The following is a 26544-nucleotide window of genomic DNA, read 5'->3' as shown; positions in this document are numbered from 1 at the left end:
GAGAAAAGTTTGAATATGACAGCAATGAAAATCAAATGTTCTCTCTTCTCCCTGAAGGACAAGAGGGCTTACCATCTTTCAGATGGAGTATTAAATCCAGTCCTGGAAACAAGTACTGAATAGGTACTGCACCGTCACAGTCATCTCTCACAAAGAGCTGGAGTCTCATTTCCACCTGGTACAAGAACTTCATTCATATCAGGAAATGGGATTGTGGTCTCTGCCATTTCATTTTACTTAACCTGTGTCCTTGGAATGAATTGGACCCTAAAATAATCACTAACGGTCAGCAGCTCTAGTTTGATTAATGCACCCCAAAAGATCCTGAAGTGTTTATAATCCCATAAAAACTTGAGCTGGCATCTTGCGATCGCAAGATTGACTGACTTGACTTCACAGTCTTAAACTATAAGATAAAGTCTTATTGAAATATTGAAAGAGCTCCGAGCTCAAAAGGTAGAGTGCTGACTCCTGAGGAATGATGCATGGTTGTCATGGCAACATAATCTGCTTTGAAGGGGACACTGTGGCGGTGTCACAGAGCAACAAGGTCATTAATATCCTGGCCTGTTAGATAGCTTGGAAATATTATTTGCTCATAATGTATTTATACCTGCGAGGTGATTTCATTCCAAACACCTTTTTGTTGACTCCTACACAACACATTCAGACCGCTGTCCAATATTTATACGCCAATGTGGATTAGCTATGTAACTAAAACTAAATAATCCTTTCCGCTTTATTCTGCCGAAAAGTTTACACCGGAATCCGCTGCAAATGTATTTATCATAATATCTGGAGAATAAAACCAGCGTGTCTGAAAAAGACTGACACAACTAACAGGTATCATACGTGTATCTGTGACAAGTTCACCTAAAAGCACCTACATCCTTCTTGTACGCCTGTCACTCAAGCTCCCTGCAGCAGGAAGTAGCCTGCACTGCATTGCCATGGATTCTCTGTCTCCATGACAACCAGCGCCGAGCGAGGGGTGTGTCAGCTGGGTAGGAGTATGGTAGCCGGATGCGAGAGGATCTGTCTCTTTTTTTGTCTTTTAACACCATGTGCCAAATGTGTAAAGTTCATAGTACAGCAAAAATAAATAAATAAATAATATTACACTTGAATAGCAGGGTTATTAGAGTTAAATAGCTTAAAATATTTGTTTTACATAATTATGTTATTGCTTTACTACACTCCACAGTGAGCTAATGATTTGTAGCTTAAATCACATTGTCAAAGACAGACCATTTATTAAAATGTGCAGATTTACAGCCACGTATTATGACATCATAGTGTGAAAGGGATTTTTTAAAATGCCATCAAAGTGTCTGCATCATGCAGTGACGACCCCAAGCTCAAGCGTTGCTTACATAACCGGCCATTTAAAGAGTTTTCACACTCTTCAAACCATTTTTCCCATGAGAATAACAATGTGCTTGTGCGGCGCTTTGTGTTAAATGACAGTGAGACGGCAAAGTTTTGGGAAATTATGGTTTTTGCGTAATGGATGCGCAGGTAAATGGATGATTTGTGCCGCACTTTGATACACTGACAAGAATAATTATTAATTATATAGGTCATGAATATATCTCTGGTCATGAATAATTGATTAATGATCTATTCTTTGATTGAATAATAGTTTAAATAATAATACAGAATTAATAATCCAGAAAATTATCTCTTTTGGTGTAAATAAAATGCAAATAAAAAGTAAAATAAAAAAATATACATTTTGAAAAAAGACTGGCCAATTTTTAATGGCTTCAGTAAATGTCTATAGTCAAACTATTAGACCTGTTAAATTTAGGCCATCACCAGGCCCAGGTGGAACCTGCAGATTTTCCCCCACATTTTCTGTGATTCTGCTGGGAAATCTGCAAAATGTGTTAAACATGGTAAGTATTATCAAATTGCTTAAAGGAATAGTTCACCCCAAAATTAAAATGATCCAATGATTTACTCACCCTCAAGCTCTAGGTGTATATGACTGTCTTCTTTCAGCCTAATATCATATCATCATAAATAATATCCTGGCTCTTCCAAGTTTTATAATGGCAGTGAATAGAGCTTTTGAAGCTCCAAAAAGCGCATCCATCCATCACAAAAGTAATCCATATGACTCCAGTAGGTTAACCAAAGCGATGGCTTTTTATAAGAAAAATATCCATATTTAAAACTTCCGGCAACAGCCATACACGTGTTCATGAGAGAGTCGAGTTCTGGCAGAAGGGTGACCTCTGACCTGACGTATGACATAGGTGTAGCGTAAAATTAGGTGAGAATAGACACCTCTCACCAAAACCACTCTCTCGTGAACTTGCGTACAGCCATTGCTGGAAGCCAGTGATTATAATTGATAAAGTTTTAAATATGGATATTTTCTTATAAAAATGAGTGCTGTTAATTGATTTAAAAAAAAAACACACACATTTTTATGTAATTAATCATAAGTAATCGTGATTAAAAGCATTGGAGTTTTTAATATTATGATATTGAAATAATTTCAACGTTACTTTCCAAATGAATGTAGAAACAACTTAAAAGATAGTATATTTTAAATATTTGTTGTATTGGCCAGTATCACTGATACTAATACTGCTAGCCTACTGATGTCTCAATGATATTGATTGATATATTGGTATTTTTAAACATTAATGATAGACATTCAACATTACAGTATAATTGAAAGCTATCAATTTCAACATTTATTAGGCTTTAAAATAAATAAATTAACTTTAAAAAATCTTCACATAACCCCATTATAATAAATGTCATATTTACCTGTGGCATATATAATCAATATAAAGAAAATGAATAAAGTTATCAAAAACTTTACAGTCTTAACTGCATAAATTATAAGTTAAATATAGATAAATCCTTATTAAAGCTAAAATTTTCTCTGTTACCTTTGTTCTTAGATTAACATTAATGACAGACATCACAGGTTTATTAGGCTGCTGTCACTTTAAGATCTGCCGCTGCCCAACATGACGCAAATCTCTTTTTCTCACAACTCTTCAAGTTAATTTAAGACGTTTTTTAACTCATTTAAAGGCCTGAGCACACCAGGACGATTTCCGCACACGTGTATCACCAGCGTTTTTGAGACGTTTTTCGGCGCGTCTTTGTGTTCACTGTCGATTTGCAGAGTGAACGCGCAAATTCAGTAGATGGCTCTCCCGGTACACAAGGTGGTGCGGTGTCACTTTACACTTCTGACACTCGCTTGTCACACAGAAGAAGAAGAGAGACAGTATTTACTTGCCAAAACCATTCACACACTTTTTTCTGACTGGAAGCAGCATTAGCAGCTCATCTTCTTCTTTGTCTACTTACTTCCTCTTTGTCGTATCAATGTGTGCTCGGCAAGACCGTTTTGTGCTTGAGCGCCTCCAAGTCGTGTTTTACAGTAACTTCAGCAGCTCCGGGCACGTGAACTAAAGTGCCGATCTCATTGGTCGGCCAGTTTTTAACGCACCGCACCGCATCAAAACAAAAAAACGAACCTTGCCGTTTTGCACACGTTGTGCACAATCACATTGGCGCCCTTTGTTTAGTCACGAGGCGTTAAACGTAGGTGATAAACGCGTGCAGAAATCGTCCCAGTGTGAACAGGCCTTAAGACCGCTCTTTTGAGAATACTCGATAAAATGGGCATTTTGGCATAATTCTGTGAGTTATTGTTTGTTCAAGCGTAAAAAATAACTAAATTCTGGTGCACGTGTGACAGGATATTCCCAGACAGCGTGTTCTCTTTTGTCTTGTCACGCTTGAATGGTTTAAAAGCATTTGCGTGAATAAGAGCGTGATCATATAATGTAACCCTAGCCAAAGTATGATAGAAAAACGGATGCTGCGTTAAATACTGGTAACGTGTTAAGGCCTGTTCACACCGGGACGATTTTCGCACGCGTTTATCGCCGACGTTTAACGCCTCGGGACTAAACAATGGGCGCCAATGTGAGTGTTCACACCGACGCGCAAAACGCCAGGCGTAAAAGCGTCATTTTTAAAAAAACGCCTCGGGTTCGTTTTTTTATTTTGACGCGGCGCGTAAAAAACTGGCCGACCAATGAGATCGGCGCTTTTGTTCACGTGCCTGGAGCTGCTGAAGTGACAGTAAAACATGATTTGGTGGCGCTCAAGCACAAAACGGTCTTGCCGAGCACACATTGATACGACGAAGAAGTAGTAAGTAGACAAAGAAGAAGATGAACTGCTAATGCTGCTTGCCAGTTAGCAAAAAGTGTGTGAATGGTTTTGTCCATATACATAATATGTCTATGGTTTTGGCAAGCACGTAAATACTGTCTCTCTTCTCCTTCTGTGTGACAAGCGAGTGTCAGAGGCTTAAAGTGCCGCAGCACCATCTTGTGTACCGGGAGCGCATCGACTGAATGTGCACGTTCACTCGGCGCAGCGCCAGTGAAAATCGCTTGGGTGTGAACACTCAAGACGCGCCGAAAAATGGCAGGAAAAACGCTGGCGATAAGCGCGCGCGATATTCGTCCCGGTGTATACAGGCCTTTAAACTGAACAAATTAATTGCATGTGTTAACGCACTAATTTTGACAGCACTAATAAAAACCCAAGGATGTACGCTTCAAAAACTCGGGCACTATTCAATGCCATTACAAAGCTGGGAAGAGCCAGGATATTATTTAATATAACTCTGATTGTGTTCGGAAGAAGAATAAAGTCATATACACCTAGGACGGCTTAATGGCCATTTTTGGGTGAACTATTCCTTTAATTAAGAAATATCTGTTAAACACAATCTGTATAACGTTGTTAGTGTCATTTCTGTGGAATTCCACCAGCGCAGATTCTGTGGACCTGATGATGACAACAACATTGGAATGTTTATTCCAGACAGTTTCTTGCCTCTCAAGGCCTCGGTCACCAGCGTAGCTGACCTTGTTGAGGCAAAACCTACTCAAATCTGACACCGCAATGATCTATATGCAGAAAATTGGTTCAGTATCCTTGTCTGAACTGTTAATAGAGAACTGTACGCAATAGAGAACTCATTTAAAACTACCATCATGTATTGCAAAGATGGTCAGAAAGATTAGAAAAATGTTGGATCATACCTTGATGCATCAAAACTGTCATAAGATCCCACAGTGTAGTGTCGGAAGAGCTTCCTTCTCTCGGAACGGTCCGCACGGGCATCTGTGAAGACATATTCACAGACATTTACTTATTAGATAACTCCAATTATGTAATATTTCAGTGTTGCCACTGAGAAAGAGCCACACAATCCCTGTTTTACCTATTATTTTCACACAACAAAGTTTCTACCAAAATTCTGGTGTGACTGTGTTCCAGCACTAACCCACCGAACTTTGAACGCTTCAACATCATTATCATCCCTTTCACACCGAATATAAAATGTGCAAAAAGAATAAAAATAAGCACCAGTGTTTTTGAGAGGAACAGCAGATGTGATAAAGTGAGAATGTTGTAAAGGTTCGGTTACATAATTGCACTAAAAAAGCTGTCTAGTCACAAATTGGTCTTACTGTGTGTGCCATATGTCACACAGTCCCAGGTGCCATTTTTTAAACATTTAATCATTTAGCCAACACGACGATACCAACTGTGCTCTAGAAAATATATAAATAACAAAATATGCTTACAGTTTCACCTTGACATACAGATTGTCACAAAAAAAAATCAATACCAGCAAGACGCACACACACTCAAATCACATTTCTTGATCACACGCCATGAGCTCACAACGAATCCGCAAATTATAACAGTGAATTCAAAATCTGCACTACACCAACTAAACCACATTTAATTGCAACCAATAAAAAGCCCTTTGGAAGACAGGGACCATTTGGCCCATAATGGAGCCAAACTAGACTAGTCCTCCGAGAGAGCTCAGGAAGGCCAAATATTGACTGCGTTTTATGAAAGGAAGCAGGATAAGAGCCAACAAAGCTAATGAAGAGAATTTTTTATGTCGCAGAGATTAATAGTCTACACGGCATTATGGCATCATATTTGTACCACATTAACACAACTGTCCGCAGAGGACTCGTACGAATGGATCAAACACAAACAGGCGATTAATATCCAAATTCAATCAAATCACCTTGACGCACGGCCCCAAAAGTGCACTTATAAAGATTGTATCAGGGGAGGAAGTACAGACATTAAAGGGGGCACAACTGATGATGATAATAAAGATCCTCAGCAACACATATTCATCCATTAATGAGAGTCTCGAGGAGTTTGTTCTGCAGGCTGCAGCTTCTGAAAACTGCACCATTTGTATTGTCCTCTGCGGTTCTGTTGATACACGATGATATCAGTAGTCAGGAGGCTGCGTGGGATTCAACACTTTCCCCTTCCAACCTACTCACTGGTTAGCTGTTAAAGTTACAGACGCTCAATTCTTTGTTGAGCTGAAACGTTTTGATGTTCAAACAAAAGGAGGTTTAGATTCAGCGCACTTCTTCAGAGACATCCGCTCTATCCTGTGACTGCTAATGTAAGATGTCCTCCCAATATGTCAGTGGTTTCAAATATATAAAAAGGCGGTTTAATAAATATTTTGGTTCATCAAAACTAGAGAGGTTAAAATTCATATGTTCATTTCCAAAGGGGAAAAAAAACACAGCTTTAAAATATGAATCATGACCATTTCTGAAAAGTAAGCATTTGGCACTCTACAACTTATTTTGGGCTTTTATATTTTCGCTATTTAGATGAAAATGAATCAAATAGTATTGAGGTCAGACTGGATGTGTTATGATGATGCATCCCATGAAATGAATAAACCAAAACTGAATCGTTTGAGTGTGCAAGTGAATCATCACACTTCTGAGACTTGACATTACCATTTATAGATGCGTTTTGTCAGGTTGTGCATTATCCAGTTGAGCAATACCTGATTTTTACATGCATATAGCTGAGAAGAGGCATTTAATACCAAAGAAATACTGACGTTATAATTAATAGGAGGAATAAAATGGCCACCATGTTAAGTGCCATCTCTTTTTTGTTCTCTTTCTCACATCTTAATGGAACACCCTGTCAGTTTCTCCTTTAGCAGCTGTGTCGTCTTTCCAGTACACACAGAGCCGCACGTACTTGACATGAGTGTTGTTCCTCTGTGGACAGTGTGAGGGAAAAAAGTCTATTTGACATGAGGGCGAGCAGCGATGACAGTTTCTACAACACTGGATTTCAAATCACCAGGGGTAACTAGCTGTGTGGCTCACTTGATAAAATTCATAAAGCATTCGAGGAAGCAAGTAAGACTTGAAGGACGCAAAACTTCCACGGCAGCGTCAGAGCACACCGCTGGAAAAAAAAAGTAATAACTATAATATTCTGCCAGTCACTCTGAAGTTTTAAAACTACAACTTGACCACAGTTTCTCACTCAGTTCAATAAAATAAAACTATTTTAACTGATTTGACATCTTTGACCAAGCTCAAACATGATTGAGAACTGAATTAGATTTTTTTTTTTTAAATGACCATTTGGATAGTCATTTTACTGCAATTTGTTTGCAATAATAACTGTTCAGGGCCTCTGAAACTAACACAAAGAGTCGCTATAAGTCATCCGCATGAACAATTACCTTAAAACGCAACTGAAAACACAAAAAGTACAAGAAATTCTGTTTCAGAACAAACTCATTTGTGCTGCAAAAAACTGCAAATGAAATATTAACGATAACAGACTGATCATTCCCACACAACTGTCCGCAGTGCAAACATCGGCGCAGAGCAAAACATGCAATTTTTAGTCTCACAAATCCGTAGTTCATCACCAACCTCCTCCGTTTGCCACATCCTCAAATCAACATACCTCCAAAATGAACCTTTTTCCTGGATCTGCTAGTTTCGTCCATTGGTCCCCTTTAGTTCAACCCCCGAGTCAATCCGAGAAACACTCAATTCTCCTTGCCTGAGGGGGGATTGCCACTTTTCTCGATCTCACGGGCCCTGACGCCTAACTTCCCATCTCCAAAAACTCTCGCGTCTCCTCGAGTGCTCAGGTGAGAGCTGACCATCAGCACCACACACATGGAGAAGAGAACCGTGGCATTGGAAAAGATGGTATGTGAGCTCTGTTCTCAGTGCCGTGAGAGGGAGAGAGAGTGTGTGAGAGAGGGAAAAAAAAGATGCCACAAAAAGAGAAAAAAAAATCTTACCAAGGCCCACTCCTTAGCAACAGGGTTTGTACAGTGTAGAGCATGTTTCCATGGAAATATATCAATCAGGAATGTGCATGAGTGTTGCTCGAAAAGGTTCAAGAGACTTCAGCAGAATACTTGTGCCGTTGCTAACCAGCCGATGCTGGATTTAACCATATCCGATTTTGAACACTGCACTGATCGTCAATTTCAAAGCTATCCAGCAGGGTATGGATGGGTATGTGATGCATTTTAGCTAAAAAGATACGAGCGCTTTGGGCAACATTCCCCAAAAGATGCGATTAAAATAAAGCAGAGAGCATCGCCATGGGAACCGAATGACTATTCCATCAATGAAAGAAATCAGCTGTCCTTGCAACTCTTCGCAAGCGCTTCACTCATGGCGGGCATTGTAGTAGCCATGGATTTCAAGGCTACCAACGGTTCCCATCACAACGGAGCATTTTGCACCTTTTCACACTGCCATCCCGCTCCTTTTGCAATGCTAGCAAACATGGATGAGGTTCAAAACGCCTCATACCATAGATAGCAAGAATTTTCTCTTCAGATTGCTGCTAAAATGTGTGCGAATTGATCAGATGTGTTCCAACAACTCAATTATTGGCCATAACATGAGGAATAAAATGATACAGGCAAAAGACCCAGTTTCGCCGCCAAATACGTATTTGGGTCAATGGTGTGACATGCATTTTTTTCATTCTGATCTATTAATTTATTCAAATATATATAGAAATTGCAATTCACACATACAATAGCTCAAATAAACCTCTTCTATGATGAACATGTTCTTTTAATGATGAGCACATTTTTAATTTATGACCAACAAAGTCATGTGATGCAACCAATATACAGAAATTTTGAGGGATCATAGGGAGGACTCCTGCAGACCCTTATGACTCTCTGTCAATGTCAAGAAGTTTATTAAAATAAACGATAATTTGGCGAGGTTAGTTTAGGTTCTACAATGTCATGTTACAACCTCACAAAAAAATAATACTTAAGAATGAATTATTAATGAATTGCATTTTACCTTGGAGAATATATTTAACCTTTTAATATTTACACAGTTACTAAATAATTATCATATGTAATTTCACTTGATGGTTACACCACATTACATCATTCAATCATTCAATTTAAAGCTTTCTTGCAAATGGTATAAAGTAAAAAATAAAAATAAAAAAACATTAACAACTAGAAAAGTTTTTTGCATTTGCATTTAAAATTAAACTTTTCCTTGACATTTTTGTAGATTCTCTTATTCGTCATTGAACCAATTTTACGATGTTAAAATACTTTCTCGTATCCCAGAGACAACTACAAGTAGGCCAAGAGCCCCCTAAAAAGTATAAACATTGTGGCGCTTTGAAAAAAATTGCTGTTTATTTGAGAATTCTGACCAACTAAGCATAGCAACACTGGCTCAACCAATAGAATGAGTTTAGGGTGGGGCTACTTGTTTATCCAACCAACAGCAGCAAGGAAACCTGTTTGAAAACATTTTTTTTTTTACAATTCAGTTGAGCAAAACATTTAGGTCAGCCATACAGATGCAAAAGCACTTACTGTGTTACAGCAGGACAACCTCAAGGCAAATGTCATGTTCCATCACATGACGGGTGAACATAGATCTTACAGTCTGAGAGCTGAGTCAGCCAGACTCTCTGCCCGAGTCACATGGGCCAAAGCCTCTCGGCCAATGACAGCTGTTGTTCACCACACCTCCATTCTGCTCACCACATGCTGTCATGAACAGCTCTCCATTTGTTTCATGTAGCTGCCAATAGCTGTCTTACTGTACATGGTCATAGCCAACAATCTGGACCACAGCAGAGAATTATGTTTGAGATTTTAGACTAAAGCGTGACTGTAGATTAACAACAGGATTCGGATAATTACGTTGTGCGTAATTATGTCAAATGCGAGTGCGATGCAATGCAAAGCCTTTTACTGTTACTGTTATACAGTGCATGGCTGCATGCATAATTATTATGCAAGTCGATATTCTGATTATATTTATAGCGCATTTTACCAATTCCAAGCCACATCAATCTTAATAACTAACAGCTTGTGATTCTTATTAAGTGGGGGGTCATGTTTCAGGATTCTTTACCTTAGCAAAGTCTCTGACACCTTGTTCTTCTGGAGACTCTAGGTTGCACTTCTGGGAAAATGGTGGCACTGGAGACTAAGGGCCAGACTTACTGAACAGGGCAAATTAGCGTGAGCGCAATTCCATAAAAGCGCAGATGGGAGTGAACAGTTCTGTGCATGATCTACTGACGATACGCAAATTAAAGCACACAGATGCAGCCGGATAATTTCCATATGACCAACGCAATCTACCAGTTAGCATCTGGTTTAAGACGTGCTTTTTTAACCCTAACCCTAACCCTAACCCTAATGGCGCAAACACCAGAAAATTTAAGTGCAAACCTCTGTAAATCACCTATTCTCTCCTCCCAAACATTTTGCGCCTGAAAGGGAAACTCCTACAAAGTACATATGCAATATGGTCAGACACAAAAATAACTGTGCCCTTTTCAGCGCTAATGTAAATCCTTTACAGTAGTTTTCTAATGCCAAAAGAGGGTTTGTGCTGACGCAAGCTGATAGTAAATCTGGCCCTAAAGGGTTCCTGATGGTTCAATTATTCTGAATTACACAGAATTCTTCACTTTAATTCTTGAAGTCTTTTGCAGTTAATACATTTTCTTCTCAACCTGTTTTTGTGACCCTGTAGCCTAGGTGTGCGCGGAGGCTTCTCTGGAAATCTTTTCTGGTTCATTCCTCCTGTTCAAGTCCGTCGAGGTCAGACATTCGCGAGTGGAAACATGAACACACCGGAGAGCTGATTTATAGTAGAAAATGAAGTTATACTTCTGATGAAACAAGACAATGACACTGTTTTTGATTGCTTGATTTCAGCTATTGTATAAAGTGCTATATGAATAATCGTGACATTACTTTACTAGAGTGTCGAATTGCAGCGCTCATGCAAACATATCTACATTGCTATGATCAGATGCTTTTCTTATGGCCCCGATAAACAAAGTTCTTTTTCGTTCCTCGTTTAGGGGTAAAACAAAGTTGGAAATACGTGAGCAGCAATATACTGTTAACGAACATCCGATGCTGCCCACTCCGCTGAGAGCGAAGTTTAGATTTATGTAAATATATACTGCAGAATTTCCTCTCAATAACAAATTAAACACAAAAAAATTGAGAAACCAGCAAGCATTTTAATAAAGCAGAAGAAAAGCATCTGATCATAGCAACATAGGTACGTTTGCACGAGCTCCAGTAAGGTCACGTCACGTTTATTTATATATCACTTACAATATGACTTAAAATCGAGCAGCTTTACCGTATTAAACTTGAAAAACAGTGTCAGTGTCTCGTTTGTTCAGAAGTACAACCCCATTTTCTACTATAAAGCAGCTGTCCAGTGTTTTCATGTTTTCACTCTTGGACATCTGACCTCAACAACTTCAACCTCAAACTTCGTTTCGGCCTGATTTTGTACAAAATGACGTATCACACCAGTTTGTTCTTCGATTTCACTTGAAGTATATCGGGGCGTTTATGCTTTATTCAAAAATATACATTTGAGCAACTTTAGCGACTTGTAACGCAGTCACTCCAACTAGCCACTTTGGAAATCTATATGTAATATTTACATATCTTTTAAAAAGGCACCTAAAATGATAAACTAAGTGCAATGTGTTGTCAAAAATATAGATTTTTCAATTCATATCGAAACTGAAATATCAAACACTTCCAATACTTATTTTCTGCAGAATAGATACCATGATACCAGCTGCGCTTTCTCGCTCTCTCATGATCTCTCCGACAGTGAGTTGACACACAAACCTGCCTTTTTTATTGTTGGTATTACAGGGCTCCAGACTGGACTACTGTAATGCTCTTCTAGCGGGCCTTCCGGCATGCACTATCAAACCCTTGCAACTGATCCAGAATGCAGCGGCGAGGTTGGTCTTTAATGAGCCAAAGAGAGCGCACGTCACGCCTCTCTTCATCAGTCTGCACTGGCTGCCAATAGCTGCTCGCATCAAATTCAAGGCACTGGTGCTCGCCTTCAAAGCAACCACTGGCTCTGCACCAATATACCTAAACTCGCTTGTTCAGACTTACACACCCTCCAGGAACTTACGTTCTGCTAGTGAACGACGCCTTGTGGTGCCATACCAGAGAGGCATGAAATCGCTCTCACTGAGCTTTTCCTGGGCTGTTCCCACCTGGTGGAATGACCTGCCTATCTCAATTCGTGCGGCCGAGTCGGTAACCATTTTCAAAAAACGCCTAATGACACATCTCTTCCAGCAGCACCTGACCAATCAAGAATAGCACTTATCATTCTATTCATTTTCTGTCTGTCCAATTTATTTAAAAAATAAAAAAAAAACTGTCCTGTGTGTTCTGAGCTAGATTAACTGAGACTTGTTACAGCACTTGCATACTGTTGCCCTTGACTGTTCTAGTTGCTTCTTTTGCTCTCATTTGTAAGTCGCTTTGGATAAAAGCGTCTGCTAAATGACTAAATGTAAATGTAATTTTGGCATGGTATTGCGCACTGCGCATAATTTTACCCAAAATGTGCGCACATAAGTACTAAATTGAGTTCTGTTTCATTGCTTATCGCGCTTAAAAAGTCAAATATACACACAAAATAATGTCAAAATGCTGGTCTTGGCGAATATTCACGTGAACAGAACGTTTATTTTTAAGGGAACATAAACAGTTGAGAAAGAAATCACATGTGTAACACGTGTATAATGTATCCATGTGTCAGGTCTTATGCTGCGTTCACACCAAACGCGACTTGAGCGTGTCTGGAGGTCCTGCGATAGACGCGTTTAACGCAACGCGATGGACGCGATTCCGCCTCATTCGCGACAAGTCACTCATTCAACATGGAGGAACGACTGATATTGGCAGTGAGCAGTCATACGGAGCTATATGGGCGCTGGACAGGCGGAAGTACGGTTATACGTGCATCCAATTTGCTTTGAGTGGATTCAAAATGTTCAAGCGTCCAACTAGACGTGATAGAAGCGAATCGCGTTTGGTGTGAACACAGCATTAAAGTGACAGTAGCCTAATATGCCTGCTGCCAAATTATAAGATAATATTAAAAATATCTATGTTAGTTTTTCCCCACAGTACTGATGTCAAAATTGTGGCCAGTTAAAATGCTGATTGGCTAGTAACTTTGGAAAACCACTAGCCACAGTTCATGTCAAGCCCTGGAAGTATTATATTTTATATATATAGTATAGTATTACATATCACTTATAAATGATTATATACAAAATTAATAGTAGTTATTAAGACTGTTGTGATTTTGGAATTGGTAAAATGCGCTAAGAAAAAAAATATCAGAATATCGAAATTATGCGCGTACTATAAAGGTTCAGATGGGTTTCAATGAAGAAAACATTTAAACGCCTCTATGACACTTCCACCACACACACACATACAGGGCTGAAAAACGCACAGTAGCTGCACTGATGTGGAAGGCATTCATTTGGCCCAAAATAACAACTCTCAACAGAATGTTGCCCCTGGCCCCTTCTGCCAATTTGCACAGTGAATGTTGAGTGCGCACACCACAGCTACACAACAGCCAATGATTGTACTCACAACTAAAAAAAAAAAATCTAAATTTATCAAACATTTGGTCTAGAGTAGTGCTATGATTGCTGTTAATAGCATTTCCGCGCTCTGTCCAATTTGGATATAATGCACAATTTCTCAGGTGCTCATTCACAGCTATGGTTGACGGATGAACTCGAGCATTTGATCTGAGAGGTGGACGCGTGCGCTTTGTGGCCTACTTGCAAATGAACACTAACTGAATTAACAGCCTGCTATCGCCGCAAGGCTTCTCACATATTCTGCGGGTTATCAGAGCACTGGAGAAGAATAGAGTGAAAAGAGACACAATAAGAGGAAGGGGTACGTCCCCCCCCCCCCCCCCCCCCCCCCACCTTGTAATGTGTGAAGAAACAAGCAATCATGTGATCTGTAAGTTTACACTTTATTATGTGATAGTTCACCCAAAATAAAGATTCTATCATCATTTACTCACCTTCATGTTGTTCTAAATGCATATGACTTTCTTTCTTCAGTGGAACACAAACGCAGAACTTTAGCAGAGTGTTCATTCTGCTCCTTTTGATACAATGAAAGTAAATGGTGACCAGTGGCTGTCAAACTCCAAAATTGAGAAAAAGTATCATAAAGTAGTCCATTTGATTTATGTGAAGCCATATCGAAGCTATAAGAATTTCTGAAAAGACCAAAAATGTTATCAATTACAGATTATTCACCTCCATTTCAGCTCTAAAATTTCATTTGAGGTATCGTCTATTGAAATATGCTGTGTGAATACACTTCATACAAAGTTTGACGTCACTGATGCCACCATTGGTCGTCACGTTTCTTTTGTATACAAAACTATTGTACAGCTTTAATATAGTGTACAAGCGGTATGGACTACTTTTGTTGTATGAAACAGAGCAGTGTGAACTGTTTGAACATTGTGATTTTGTTTTCCACTTAAGAAAGAAAGTCACATGGGTTTGGAACAGTGTTGTTATTGTTAACTGAAACTAAAACTATTACAAATCGTTTTTGGGAATTGAAATAAAGATGAAATAAAATTAAATATAAATATTAGATACTAATCTAATACTTATACTAAGATAAAATACTAATACTATTAGATACTAATACTTATATTTATATAACATTAGAAACGTAAATTACTAAAACTTGAAGATATATAGAACTATAAATAACTAATAATAAAAATTTCAGAAATGTACACTAAAATAAAAATGTTCAAATACAAAAATAAAAGCTAATTCATAATGTTATTGAATACTGTATTAGTTTATATAAATAATACTAGAATAACACTGGTTTGGAACATGTTTGGTAGGTTGTGTTGGATCAGTGCGTTACCCCTGTCGGCATCTGTTGTTGGCATTGGTCGGGTTTGTTTTCACCCGGATAAACATGTTCAATCAGCATTTGTCGGTGTCTGTTGGGGCAGTGTGACATGACAGTTATTTTTCATAAAATTGTAAATCCAACGGCCAACTTGTTTGATGGTGTTTGTTGGTCAGAGCAGTGTGAATTTGCCTTTAGGGTACACAACAACAATGTGCTAAAAACAAAAAAAAAATTCTTTGCGTTCTTTGCATACAGGCGACAAAGTTGTCAAGACAAGCCCTGTTCACACGGATCCACAGAATCGATTAAAAGCATTGTAATATTCATGCCAGGCCAGTAGTTGGCAATGTCACTTTGTTCAGAAACACTACGTGCCTATAGACTGAACACATAACGCATAACACTATCGTTTTCAAACACAAACACTTTGAATCCTGTTTTCAGGCCCCCAAAACGGTGTTGTCGTGTGAATGAACGGCCAAAATTTATACAAAATCTTCAGTTTTTAGTTGAAAACGGTGTTGTGTAAACGGCCTAAATTATGACAGAAGTGTCTGTTTTGGCTGTAGTATTCCTTTAAGTTGCAATGTCAGTGAATGAGAACGTGTTGAACGTGTGTGCTGGTGTGTGTTTGTGTGTACACACTCACATGGCCTGTCCTCGTTGGGTTTGCTTGGGATCTCTTCCACACATTCTGCTGGGAACCAGCCTACATTCCCTCGGGCACTGCCTTCCCAGAATCCTCCTTCTCCAATACTGAGAACTATAGAGAAAGTCAGCAAAAAATATATAACATATTTTTTTTTTATAAAACACTGTTCTCACTATTTACATACTGCATATATTGTGCAGTCCTAAATATGACACAAGGAAAAATGACTCCGACTGACATTCTAAACACTTCGCTACCGATGTGTATAAATATAGACATGCCAATTTAATATATCAGGCCAATGATGATTTTATCCAGTGAAGTCTTTACTCTTATCCACTGAAATCTCTCTGGTTCATCTCTTTCTGTTTGTGTCTCTTTCTGTTTGTGAAGTGTTGCTAGCTCAGGCCAGGCATCGCCTGGTGCCGAAGGGCAGAATCTGTGAATTCTTGTTCTCCATATGGCAGGAGAAACTGCACTCCCTGTTACAAACCAGCTTTTCCCTTCATTTGATGCACACACACTTAAAAATATCCATATTTACTATCAATAACATATGGCTTAAATGAGTAAAGCTAAACTGAAATGTATGTTTACATTTTACACAAAATATTTTTAGAGATGCATTTACCTTTCACCCTGTCGTTTTTGTACAAAGCTATTTCACCCTCGGTCTGTGGTTGGTAAGACTTGACCACCACATAATGTCTTCCTGGCACAGCACTGTACAGCTTGCGTTTGGACCCTGGGGTGTCCATGCCGGAAAAGGCATCCCTGTTGGCACGGGGACTGGGAATACAAGCAACATTATCCTTATATTATTATGAATTATGAATACACACACACACACACACACATACATATAAATAATTTGTAAACATTTTTTAAATATATATATATATATATAATATTTTTTAACATATATATATATAATACATATTCATATTTCTCTTTAAATTAAACATATAACAAATTATATACATATATATATACATATATATTTTTTAAATAAAATGTATAAAAAATTATATATATTCTTATATTTATATTATATATATATATATATATATATATATATATATATATATATATATATATATATATATATATATATATATATATATATATATATATATATATATATATGTTTTATATATTTAAAAAAAATCATAATATATAAAAATACACAATATAAATATAATAATATATGAATAAAAAAATATATATATATACATATATATATTTAAATATTTAAATAAATATGTTTAAAAAATTATGTTTAAAAAAGAAATATAGCTCTAAAGTTAAGGAAATAAGAAGTAATCTCAGATGCTTTACTACAGCAAACATGAAGGGAGATCATACATTTCTAAGGGCTTTGACAGTTTAATCGCTGATTTTAAGAGATGACGAAGGAAGGATGAAGCCCCCTAAACAGGGCCTAGCAATGTCTGTGGTAAGCATTGAGGCACACTAGGATGCTAGAACACAGCTATTCAAAGTATAAGGGCTCCCTCTGCTGGATAGACGTCATAAATATACATTAAAGCCAAGATGTACTCCTAGACATGTTACCTACAAGCAGAGATTTCGATTCTTGCCCTGGGCCAGGCTGAATCCTTAACTTATCCAGTGACGGATCACAGGAAACATTACCTCTAAAAAGCAGCTGAGCCCTGTCCTGAGGTGACTCCATTCACAGAAGGAGCAGACGGCTCCCATCCCAAAAAAACTTGTTCTCCAGAAAAATGCTGACATTAAAGACTCAACAAAAAACAGTCCCGACGATGCTGTTAATGAAGGTGTTAATGAGGGCGCGATGGAACTAAAAATAGCATTGTAACTCTCACTGCAAAAGAACATCCAGTTTTCGATGATGACATGCATAATCTCAGAGGCACATATTGTTCTTTTCCATGCTTTCACTTTAACTTAATAAATGCAGGCCTGGTTTCACAGGGAGGCAAGAGGATGGCTAATTGCAAATCAATTCCAGATTGCGTTTTTTTACTTTTGACATTTTGGTCATATATATAGGTGAATATACTGTATACAGAATCTAAATTAAAAAGGGACCAAATTATTTTAATAACCTTTTATTACCTACACATACATATATATGGTAAAAGACATACATTGGGTAAAAAGTTTAAAATTGGCCATAAAGATAAATCTAGTCTATAGTCGATTCACAAACCTGAATTCTGGTATCATGAAATATATCTATCCATGTTGTACGTATAAAAATCAAAGCGTCATACAAGCAACTTCATGTTCACACATGACATGCCCTACCTCTCAACCTTTCAATGTCCCCGTGGCATCTGGCGTCTTTAGCCTATAGGAGCAGATGAAATTGGGACAAAGCACCTACATTTGCCCTCTACGTGCTTTTTTAAGCCTCCACTGAGACCCTCTCAATGTCAGCGCCCAAAGTCAACACACCTAGATTAGCCTTCTTACATAACAAAGCTTGACGAAGATGATATTACAGATGTGATGCTTTTTTTGGAGCCCAGAAAAGCGTTCGTGCGCTAAACAGTCCTAAACAGATACACCTGGTTTATTATTTTAAAATGAAACATGAGAAAATTGTGATGATAAATGGAGAGTACCAAAAAGTGGTAAGACAACCTGCAACACCTTTGAGAAAATAACCATATGAAATATGATGCAATCAGCACACCATGCCACACTTTAAGAGCAAACTAAATAGAGTGCATGGCACAGCAAAATTAACTCTCAGCTGCAAACAATCCAGTGTTCAGCCAATCACAAAAATGATCCCAACAATCTTTTAAGCTTAAAAAATACCAGTATTATCACTATCCATCTTTGCCACCAACTGTAGTTACATGAATAAGTGCAAAACACTCTGCAACAGAAATCCTCATTTGTTTATATTGCTTGCCGATATCTAATAATCAACTCTCAAATGGCCTCACGTACAGAATCTACACCAGCTGGAAGATAAACAAGCATATTTCAGCAAACCATAAATGAGTGGCTTACTCATATAGAGCACCGCCTATGGCAGCCAACCGGTCTGCCAATGCAACTAGCTGTCAAGCGAGCAGCGAAGCTTTCTTATCCAGCTTCATCCAAAGACAATTACATAAGCTGCGCTTCGCATCTTATTTTTGGAGAAAAAAAGCAAAAAAGAGTTAATGTGGGCTGAGGTATTTATGCAAAACAGGGAGGAAGGAAACAAGGCCAGTAAGTGTTAGAAATCGGTTCAAGCGCTGCACGTATAGTCACATCCACAGGTCTATTTTTAATCAAGCTTGAAGGAAATAAGGTCTCAACATCTTTAAGATTTTGAGGCAGCAATCAAAATATGACCACAGTGGCAGAATAGCTGCTACACTTGGCTAGCACGTAGCTGCAAATCTGTACAGAGAAATCATGTTTATATTGACAGCTATAGAGTTAAACTCAGTCCAAGCTAAATCGGGCTTCATTTAACTCTGTAGGAGTTCATTAAACACTGGTAATTTTACCGGGGTCTGGCTGTGAGTATTGTTTATTTGATTAGTATGTTGCCAGCTATAGAGTTCAAACTACAGGATGCATATTCCACAATGTTGTTATTCAACATGTACGAGACCTTATGCCAAGACTTTGAGTTGTTCTATTTTTAATGACAAAGGATTACTTACGTACAAAATAGTACTTTACAATACCTAAAAAAAAAATTTTTTTAAATGGCTAATGTTAAATCCATTATGCTAACTAAGGAAGAAGTAGAAAGTGTTCCTTAAAATATGTTTTCGTGAAAAAGATATTCATGTCATATACATAGAAGCCTATCCAGACTAGCCTGTTTAAAAGATTAAAGGGTTATTTCACCCAAAAATGAAAATTCTGTCATTAATTACTTACCCTCATGTCGTTCGACACCCGTTCATCTTCGGAACACAAATGAAGATATTTTAGTTGAAATCCCAGGGCTCGACATTAAGCCTTTTAACATGCTTGTCCTTCGGACAAGTAAATATGCAAATTCACTTGTCCAAGAAAAAAATTAGCTTGTCCGGATTTTTATTATTTTTGTAAATATAATCTATTCTGAAGCAATATTCTCACCAGTGTTCAATCAGCTTTGACATATTTAAATCTGCATATTTGTGATATTTTTACCTTTTTAAAAAGGGCATTTTTCCATAATCGTATTAAAAATAGGCTATGCTTCAGCTTTCATTTTATATTTTTAAATGTGATCTATAAATTAAATTAGAATAAGACACTATAGGCTGTTACCAATGAAATTAAATTTACACTGAAAAATTACAACTGCATTAAATAATGTTATGAGATTATTTTAAATATTTTTGAATATACAAATAAGAAATGTTGGCAAGATGAAACTAAACCACCAGTAGGTGGCAGCAGGTGACCGTCTTAATGAGTGAGTCATTGAGTCGATTCGTTCAAACGGCTGATTCAATCAAGAATTAGGCCGTCGTTTACAAGTAGGTCATTGAATCTTTGATTCAACCGATTCATTCAAAACGCTGAATCATTCAGTAACACGCTGTTGCTGTGAGATGCGTTACGTGTTATTACGTATTACGTATCTGTTGTGATCTCTCTTTGGAACTATTTTCGCTGCTGAAATATAACAAAAACAGTCCATATTGCATCTACAATGTAAGTGACTTAATGTTAATTAATTGTTTATGGAACTGGAATATGAAATCAGTGTCATTTTCATTCGTGATGGTATTAAGGAAAACACTTGGGGTTACTTGACTGTAACCCTGTTCCCTGATAAAGCGGAACGAGATGCTGCATAAGCTTATGCAAATGGGAATGTCTTTGACATAACCAGCTGTGAAAATAGTGTGAAAACACGTCAATGAAATTGACCCGGAGGTATTTATAGCCTCGGCCGGTGACGTCATAGGCGCACCTGCTGCACGAGGCTATAAATAGATGAGCTTCCGCTGGAGCAAACCAGATCTTCTTTGTTTGAAGACCAGTCCTGAAGCATCATCAGCACGGCCTAGCAATGCAGCATCTCGTTCCGCTTTATCAGGGAACAGGGTTACAGTCAAGTAACCCCAAGTGTTCCCTTTCAAAAGCTACACTCAATGCTGCATAAGCTTATGCAAATGGGAACGAGAATACCCACGCCGCCGTGCTTGATGGTGCCTGGACCCCTTACGGTTGTGTAGGTGTGCACAAGAACGCAAGAAGCCTCAGGCATTAGCCTGTGATGTCGACTCAAGGACATGAGAGCCCAGAGTGGCATGAGCATCCAAGCTATAAAGTCTTAAGAATGTGTGCGGAGAGGACCAACCTGCCGCATCACAAACACTTTGTAAGGGAGCACCCCTTGCTAACGCAGTAGAAGAAGCGACTCCCCTGGTGGAGTGAGCCCTTAATCCTATAGGCGAAGCTTGACCGCGCACCTCATAGGCAAGAGCAGTAGCATCCCTGACCCAATGTGACATTGTTTGATGGTGGCAGAACCTCTGTTACGGCCCCCATGGCAAACAAACAGTTGCTCTGACTTACGCCACTGGCTAGTGCGGTGGACGTAGGCCTGAAGAGCATGGACTGGACACAGTCTATGAAGTTTCTCCTGATCCGGCGTTGTGAACGGCAGAGGGCAGAAGGTTTCAAGAGTGACAGGATGTACAGTCGACAAAGGAACCTTAGGCAGGTAGTCAGGGCGGGGATGCAAAATCACTTTCACCAAACCTGGGGCAAAGTCTAAGCAGGATGGCGATATTGACAGAGCCTGCATGTCCCCAATTCTTCAGAGAAGTTATAGCCATAAGAAAAACCATCTTTAGAGTCAGAAGTTCGTCATACGCTGATTCTAGAGGTTCAAAGGGGGTCTCAACCAGACCCTCGAGGGCTAAAACTAAGTCCCATGAAGGGATCTTGGCTCTTAATGGAGGCCACAACTGCCTGGCACAACAAAGTGAGCAGGCAGAAGATGCCTCCCAAGCGGCACCCCATCCACCAGGGCGTGGCAAGCCAAAAGAGCGGCCACATAAACCCTGAGAGTGGAGGGGCAAGCTAATGTTTCAAAGGGGGTCTCAACCAGACCCTCGAGGACTAAAGCTAAGTCCCATGAAGGGATCTTGGTTCTAACAGGTGGCCTCAACCGCCTACCCCACGAATGAAGCGAGCGAGTAGAGGACACCCGAGCGGCACCCCATCCACCAAGGCGTGGCAAACCGAAAGAGCGGCCACATGAACCCTGAGAGTGGAGGGGCAGGTGCCTGATGACAACTTTTCTTGCAGAAAATCCAGAACTGAAGTTACCTGGCAGTTGACTGAATCTACATTGTGTCGTACACCACCTTTCAAAGACACCCCATTTATTAGCATAAACTTCCGAGTGGAGGAAGCTCTAGCACTTAGAATGGTCTCAATAACTGCAGGCGAAAGCCCCGTGTCCCTCAGTTGGTGCCCTTCAGGGGCCAAACATGAAGGTTCCACAGGTCGGGCCTGGAATGGAATATCGTGCCCTCTGCCTGAGACAGAAGGTCCCTCCTCGCCGGAATCGCCCAAGGCGAGCCGTTGAGGAGAGACACTATCTCCGAGAACCAAACCCTGTTCGACCAACGCAGCGCTATTGATAAGAAGCAAGACCCTTGTTGGCGAACCCCGGCTAGAACTCCCAGGAGCAGAGCGACTGGAAGGAGGGCATACAGACACATTTTGGGCCATGTATGAACCATCACATCCAGACCCAGCGGGGCTGGGTGACAGAGAGAAGCAGGGACATTGCGCTGTCTGAGAAGAGGCGAAGAGGTCCACTCCCTGTGGTCAGCTCTGTACTGGTGATTATATACAAGATATTTAGCTGTACTGTCCACCCGCACTAGGACATGACAGCCCCTCAATTGGGGGAGAAAGTATTTCAGGGCCAGAAATACAGCCGTCAACTCGAGGCAGTTGATGTGCCAACTGAGTTGATGACCCTCCCATTCCCGTTGGGCTGGACGACCACTTAAGGCCGCACCCCAGCCCGTCAGGGAAGCGTCCGTCGTTAGCAACTTGCGACGACAAGGTACGCCTAGAGTGGGACCCAAGGCAAAAACCGGGGTCTGAACCACATAGTTAGTGTACGAAGCCACATGGCGCGCCACTTTATTTGCCTGAGGATTGGCCCTAAGTCCTCTGGCTTTGAGCCACAACTGAAACGGTCCTATGTGCAACAACCCCAAAGGGAAACCCGTGGATGCTGATGCCATTAGACCTAACACTCTGGTGCTGATGATCAGTAAGATCTTGGTCTAGCCTGACTTTGCTCAGGGAATACTGAATGGTCTTGATTCAAGCGGGAAACCATTGTGCCCACCTTGTGACCAAAAACCGAACAAACCCTAGATAAGTCGTTCTCTGGGCAGGAGAAAGAACACTTTTCTTGGTGTTGAGTCTCAACCCTAGAGAAACTAGATGAGCCAACACACTGTGTTGAAGCACCATCTCATGTGATTGTGCTAATTTTAGCAATCGCCTTTGTAATTCAAAATTTTAATGCCCCGGAATCCCAATGGAGCCGGTAATACATCCATACATTTTGTTTATGTGCGGTTACAAGGCTAGCCAAATGGAAGACCCGAAATTGGTAAGCTTTTGCCCCCAAGAGCGAACCTCAGGAACTTCCTGTGTTGTGGCAGACTTTATATGCGAATACATGCGTCCTTCGGATCAATCGTGCCGAATCCAATCACAATGTTGAATATGCGACACGACCGCCTTCACTGTAACATCTTGACCTTGAGTACTTTAACTGCTTCACGGTTTAAGACTCGAAGATCTGAGATTAGACACCCCCCCCCACCCTACTGGGGACCAGGAAGTAACTGCTGTCACTTGTGACAGTACAAACGCCAACTCCGCCTTCACGGAAGTGGAGACCACGCCGTTCAAACAAGGAGGATGACAAATAAATTAGTTTACTAATTTTTACTGTGCTTAACACCCATGCAGAAACGCCTGGCAGAAGTTCACACGCTGCCTGAGACTCTGAGAGTGACAATTTTAACACTTCCTGTTGAGGGGATGTTAGACGTTCTATGTCCTGGATGATAGCAGGATTTAAACACTGAACGTCTAACATTTCACTGGAAACCACTGCCCCCCCGAATCACCAGAGGCGGCGGGGATGGAGTAGTTTTGAGGATAACGGGGTGGGGCGAGCAAATGTTTGACACGCCCTGTCCCGTGGGGGCAGACTGGGCACCAGACCACCGGACTTCTTATATTGACGAAGTCTGCCCTGGGAGGTTGTTGAGGATGACGAGCCGGTCTCCAGTCTTTACGAGGGAGAGCGCGACTCGCCACAATCTGCTTATTACCCCCTTAAATCTTGAAGGACTGAAGAGAGGTTTTGTGGCTGATAGCCCCTCCCCTTGAGTGCATTGAGGAAGAAACTGAGTGAACACTTCATGTTTTTTCCACTCCTTTAAATCTGGCCACTACAGAGTTAACTGAGTCACCAAATGAACCACTCAAATCCTTCAGAAGGTCAGCCTGATATGCTTGCAAGACAGCCATAGTGTGCAGCGCAGCACCAGCCTGTCCCTTTATATTTATTATTCTTATATAAATCATATACAATATATATTCCATAAAAAATAATATATTATATATATATATTCCATATAAAATAATATACAATATATAATTCATATATATAAGCTTTGCCCATGACAGCCGACGTTTATTTTCTACATGGCTTTATGGGGAGGTTTGTCTCTTTAATGAAAATGCAGACCCAGGCGAGAGATAGCTCGTGAGCGTTTCCCACCTGGGGTATTCTCACATATCCACGCGATTTCGCACCCATGATAGTCGAAAATGTCGACGTCAAGGGTACAAAAACACGTGAAGTAAATGTTTTTTTTTTTTTTTAGACAGAAACCTCAAGCTCACTGCGTTCGGGGATCTCTCATTCACGGTACCAGACTGCCCTGGCCACCGCGCGAACAACCACCTCGATAAATTCCTCGTATGGATTCACTATCATGTGAGGAACGATCGCAGGCGGCTGCTCGAGGTCCGCGGACCCAGAGATTCATCATCATTCCCCGCGCGAGCCGAAGAAACGCCGGAGCGCGCTTCGGGATCACGCGGGGAAACATGCATTTGTTGAGCGAGCAAGCGAAAGGGACGGACCCGTCTCTTGCTCGTCAACAAACCCATTCGAGAGCTCCGAAAACTGGTGCGGACTGAAAGTAGCCCAGACGAGCATAAAGCATTCTAACTGTAAAGGCTTGCAATGCTCGCACTCGTCTGACTCAATGCAGCGACCGCATACTCTTCCCCAAACACACACAGCAATAAACGTGTGCATCCAGTTCTGTTATTTGAAAGAGAACATGGATATACAGCGTTTTACTCTGCTGACTTGTTTCCAACTGATCAGATTTAACTATAACTCTTTCCACATATGTTTCTTTGTAACAGAGATGAGAAAGAGAGAGAAATCTGCACACTGCCATGTTGAAAACTAACTCCTAACAAAGATCTCGAGTTGAGTCTTGAAAGAGAGAGAGAATTTTTTTTTTTTTTTTTCAGAGACTTTGTAACACACCATAACACAGAGTTGGTCTGAAAACAAAAAGACCTGGTTTGCTCCAGCGGAAGCTCATCTATTTATAGCCTCGTGCAGCAGGTGCGCCTATGACGTCACCGGCCGAGGCTATAAATACCTCCGGGTCAATTTCATTGACGTGTTTTCACACTATTTTCACAGCTGGTTATGTCAAAGACATTCCCATTTGCATAAGCTTATGCAGCATTGAGTGTAGCTTTTGAAAGGGAACAACACTCTTGTTTGTGTGATGTTGCTTAACTGTATCATATGTTATAAATATAAAAACTACACAATTTTAACCGTGTAACGATATGTTAACTAACGTTAGTTTCTTTGTATGAGCGGGATCATTTGTTTTCGATTTTAAAAGCTCTATTAAAGCTCTTAGTGTTTCCTTCTGAAGCATCAGTGAATGTTTGAACCTTTTTTAATAGTTGTATTTGAGTCCCTCAATTGTCCTCAGTATGCAAATATGGATCTAAAAATCATACAGTCACTGCTGGAAAGGGTTCAAATATGCAAAAGATGTATTTTTGGGACCTGGAGGATTTTTCTGAATGACATTGGGCAGTTTAACTGCTCAGGACAAACAAGGAACTCAAGAACAACCATGACGTTGTGGATCGTCCAGGCAACGACACACAGTATTAAAAATCAAGGGTATGTAAACTTTTGAATGGGGTCGTTTTGATCAATTCTGCTTATTTTTGTGCCTTGTGGACTAGTACACGTAAATATGTAACTATAACTATATACTGTGGACTATATATTTTATGTAAAATATCTTATTCCGGACAGTACTAAATACATTTTTTTAAATACATGTATTATGTATATTATTTTAATATACATATTATAAATATATATCATATCTATCCAGCTTTCCATCATCCATCCATGAAATTAATTATAAATTACATCAATAAATTACAATTATATTCCTATTGCTTCTTTTCACATATGTATATATATATATATATATGTATATATATATATATATATATATATATATATATATATATATATATATATATATACATATATACATATATACATATATACATATATATATATATATATATACATATATACATATATACATATATACATATATATATATATATATACATATATACATATATATATATATATATATATATATAT

At 39.5% G+C, this 26544-nt stretch overlaps 1 protein-coding gene across 1 annotated transcript in view; it reads right to left on the bottom strand.

Moving 5' to 3' along the window:
• The window catches only part of shank2b (SH3 and multiple ankyrin repeat domains 2b), a 101288-nt gene that overhangs the window by 41090 nt on the left and 33654 nt on the right, over window positions 1-26544 (bottom strand). The window contains exons 6-8 of the mRNA XM_079808733.1: window positions 16447-16604; window positions 15813-15926; window positions 5097-5178 (exon numbers count right to left, since the gene is read on the bottom strand). Of these exons, the coding sequence (XP_079664859.1) occupies window positions 5097-5178; window positions 15813-15926; window positions 16447-16604 (354 nt within the window). The remainder of the gene's footprint in view (window positions 1-5096; window positions 5179-15812; window positions 15927-16446; window positions 16605-26544) is intronic.

Source organism: Gobio gobio (assembly GCF_949357685.1).
Source record: "Gobio gobio genome assembly, chromosome: 25".
Taxonomy (NCBI): Eukaryota; Metazoa; Chordata; class Actinopteri; order Cypriniformes; family Gobionidae; genus Gobio; species Gobio gobio.
This window is presented reverse-complemented; position numbering and strand designations above follow the sequence as displayed.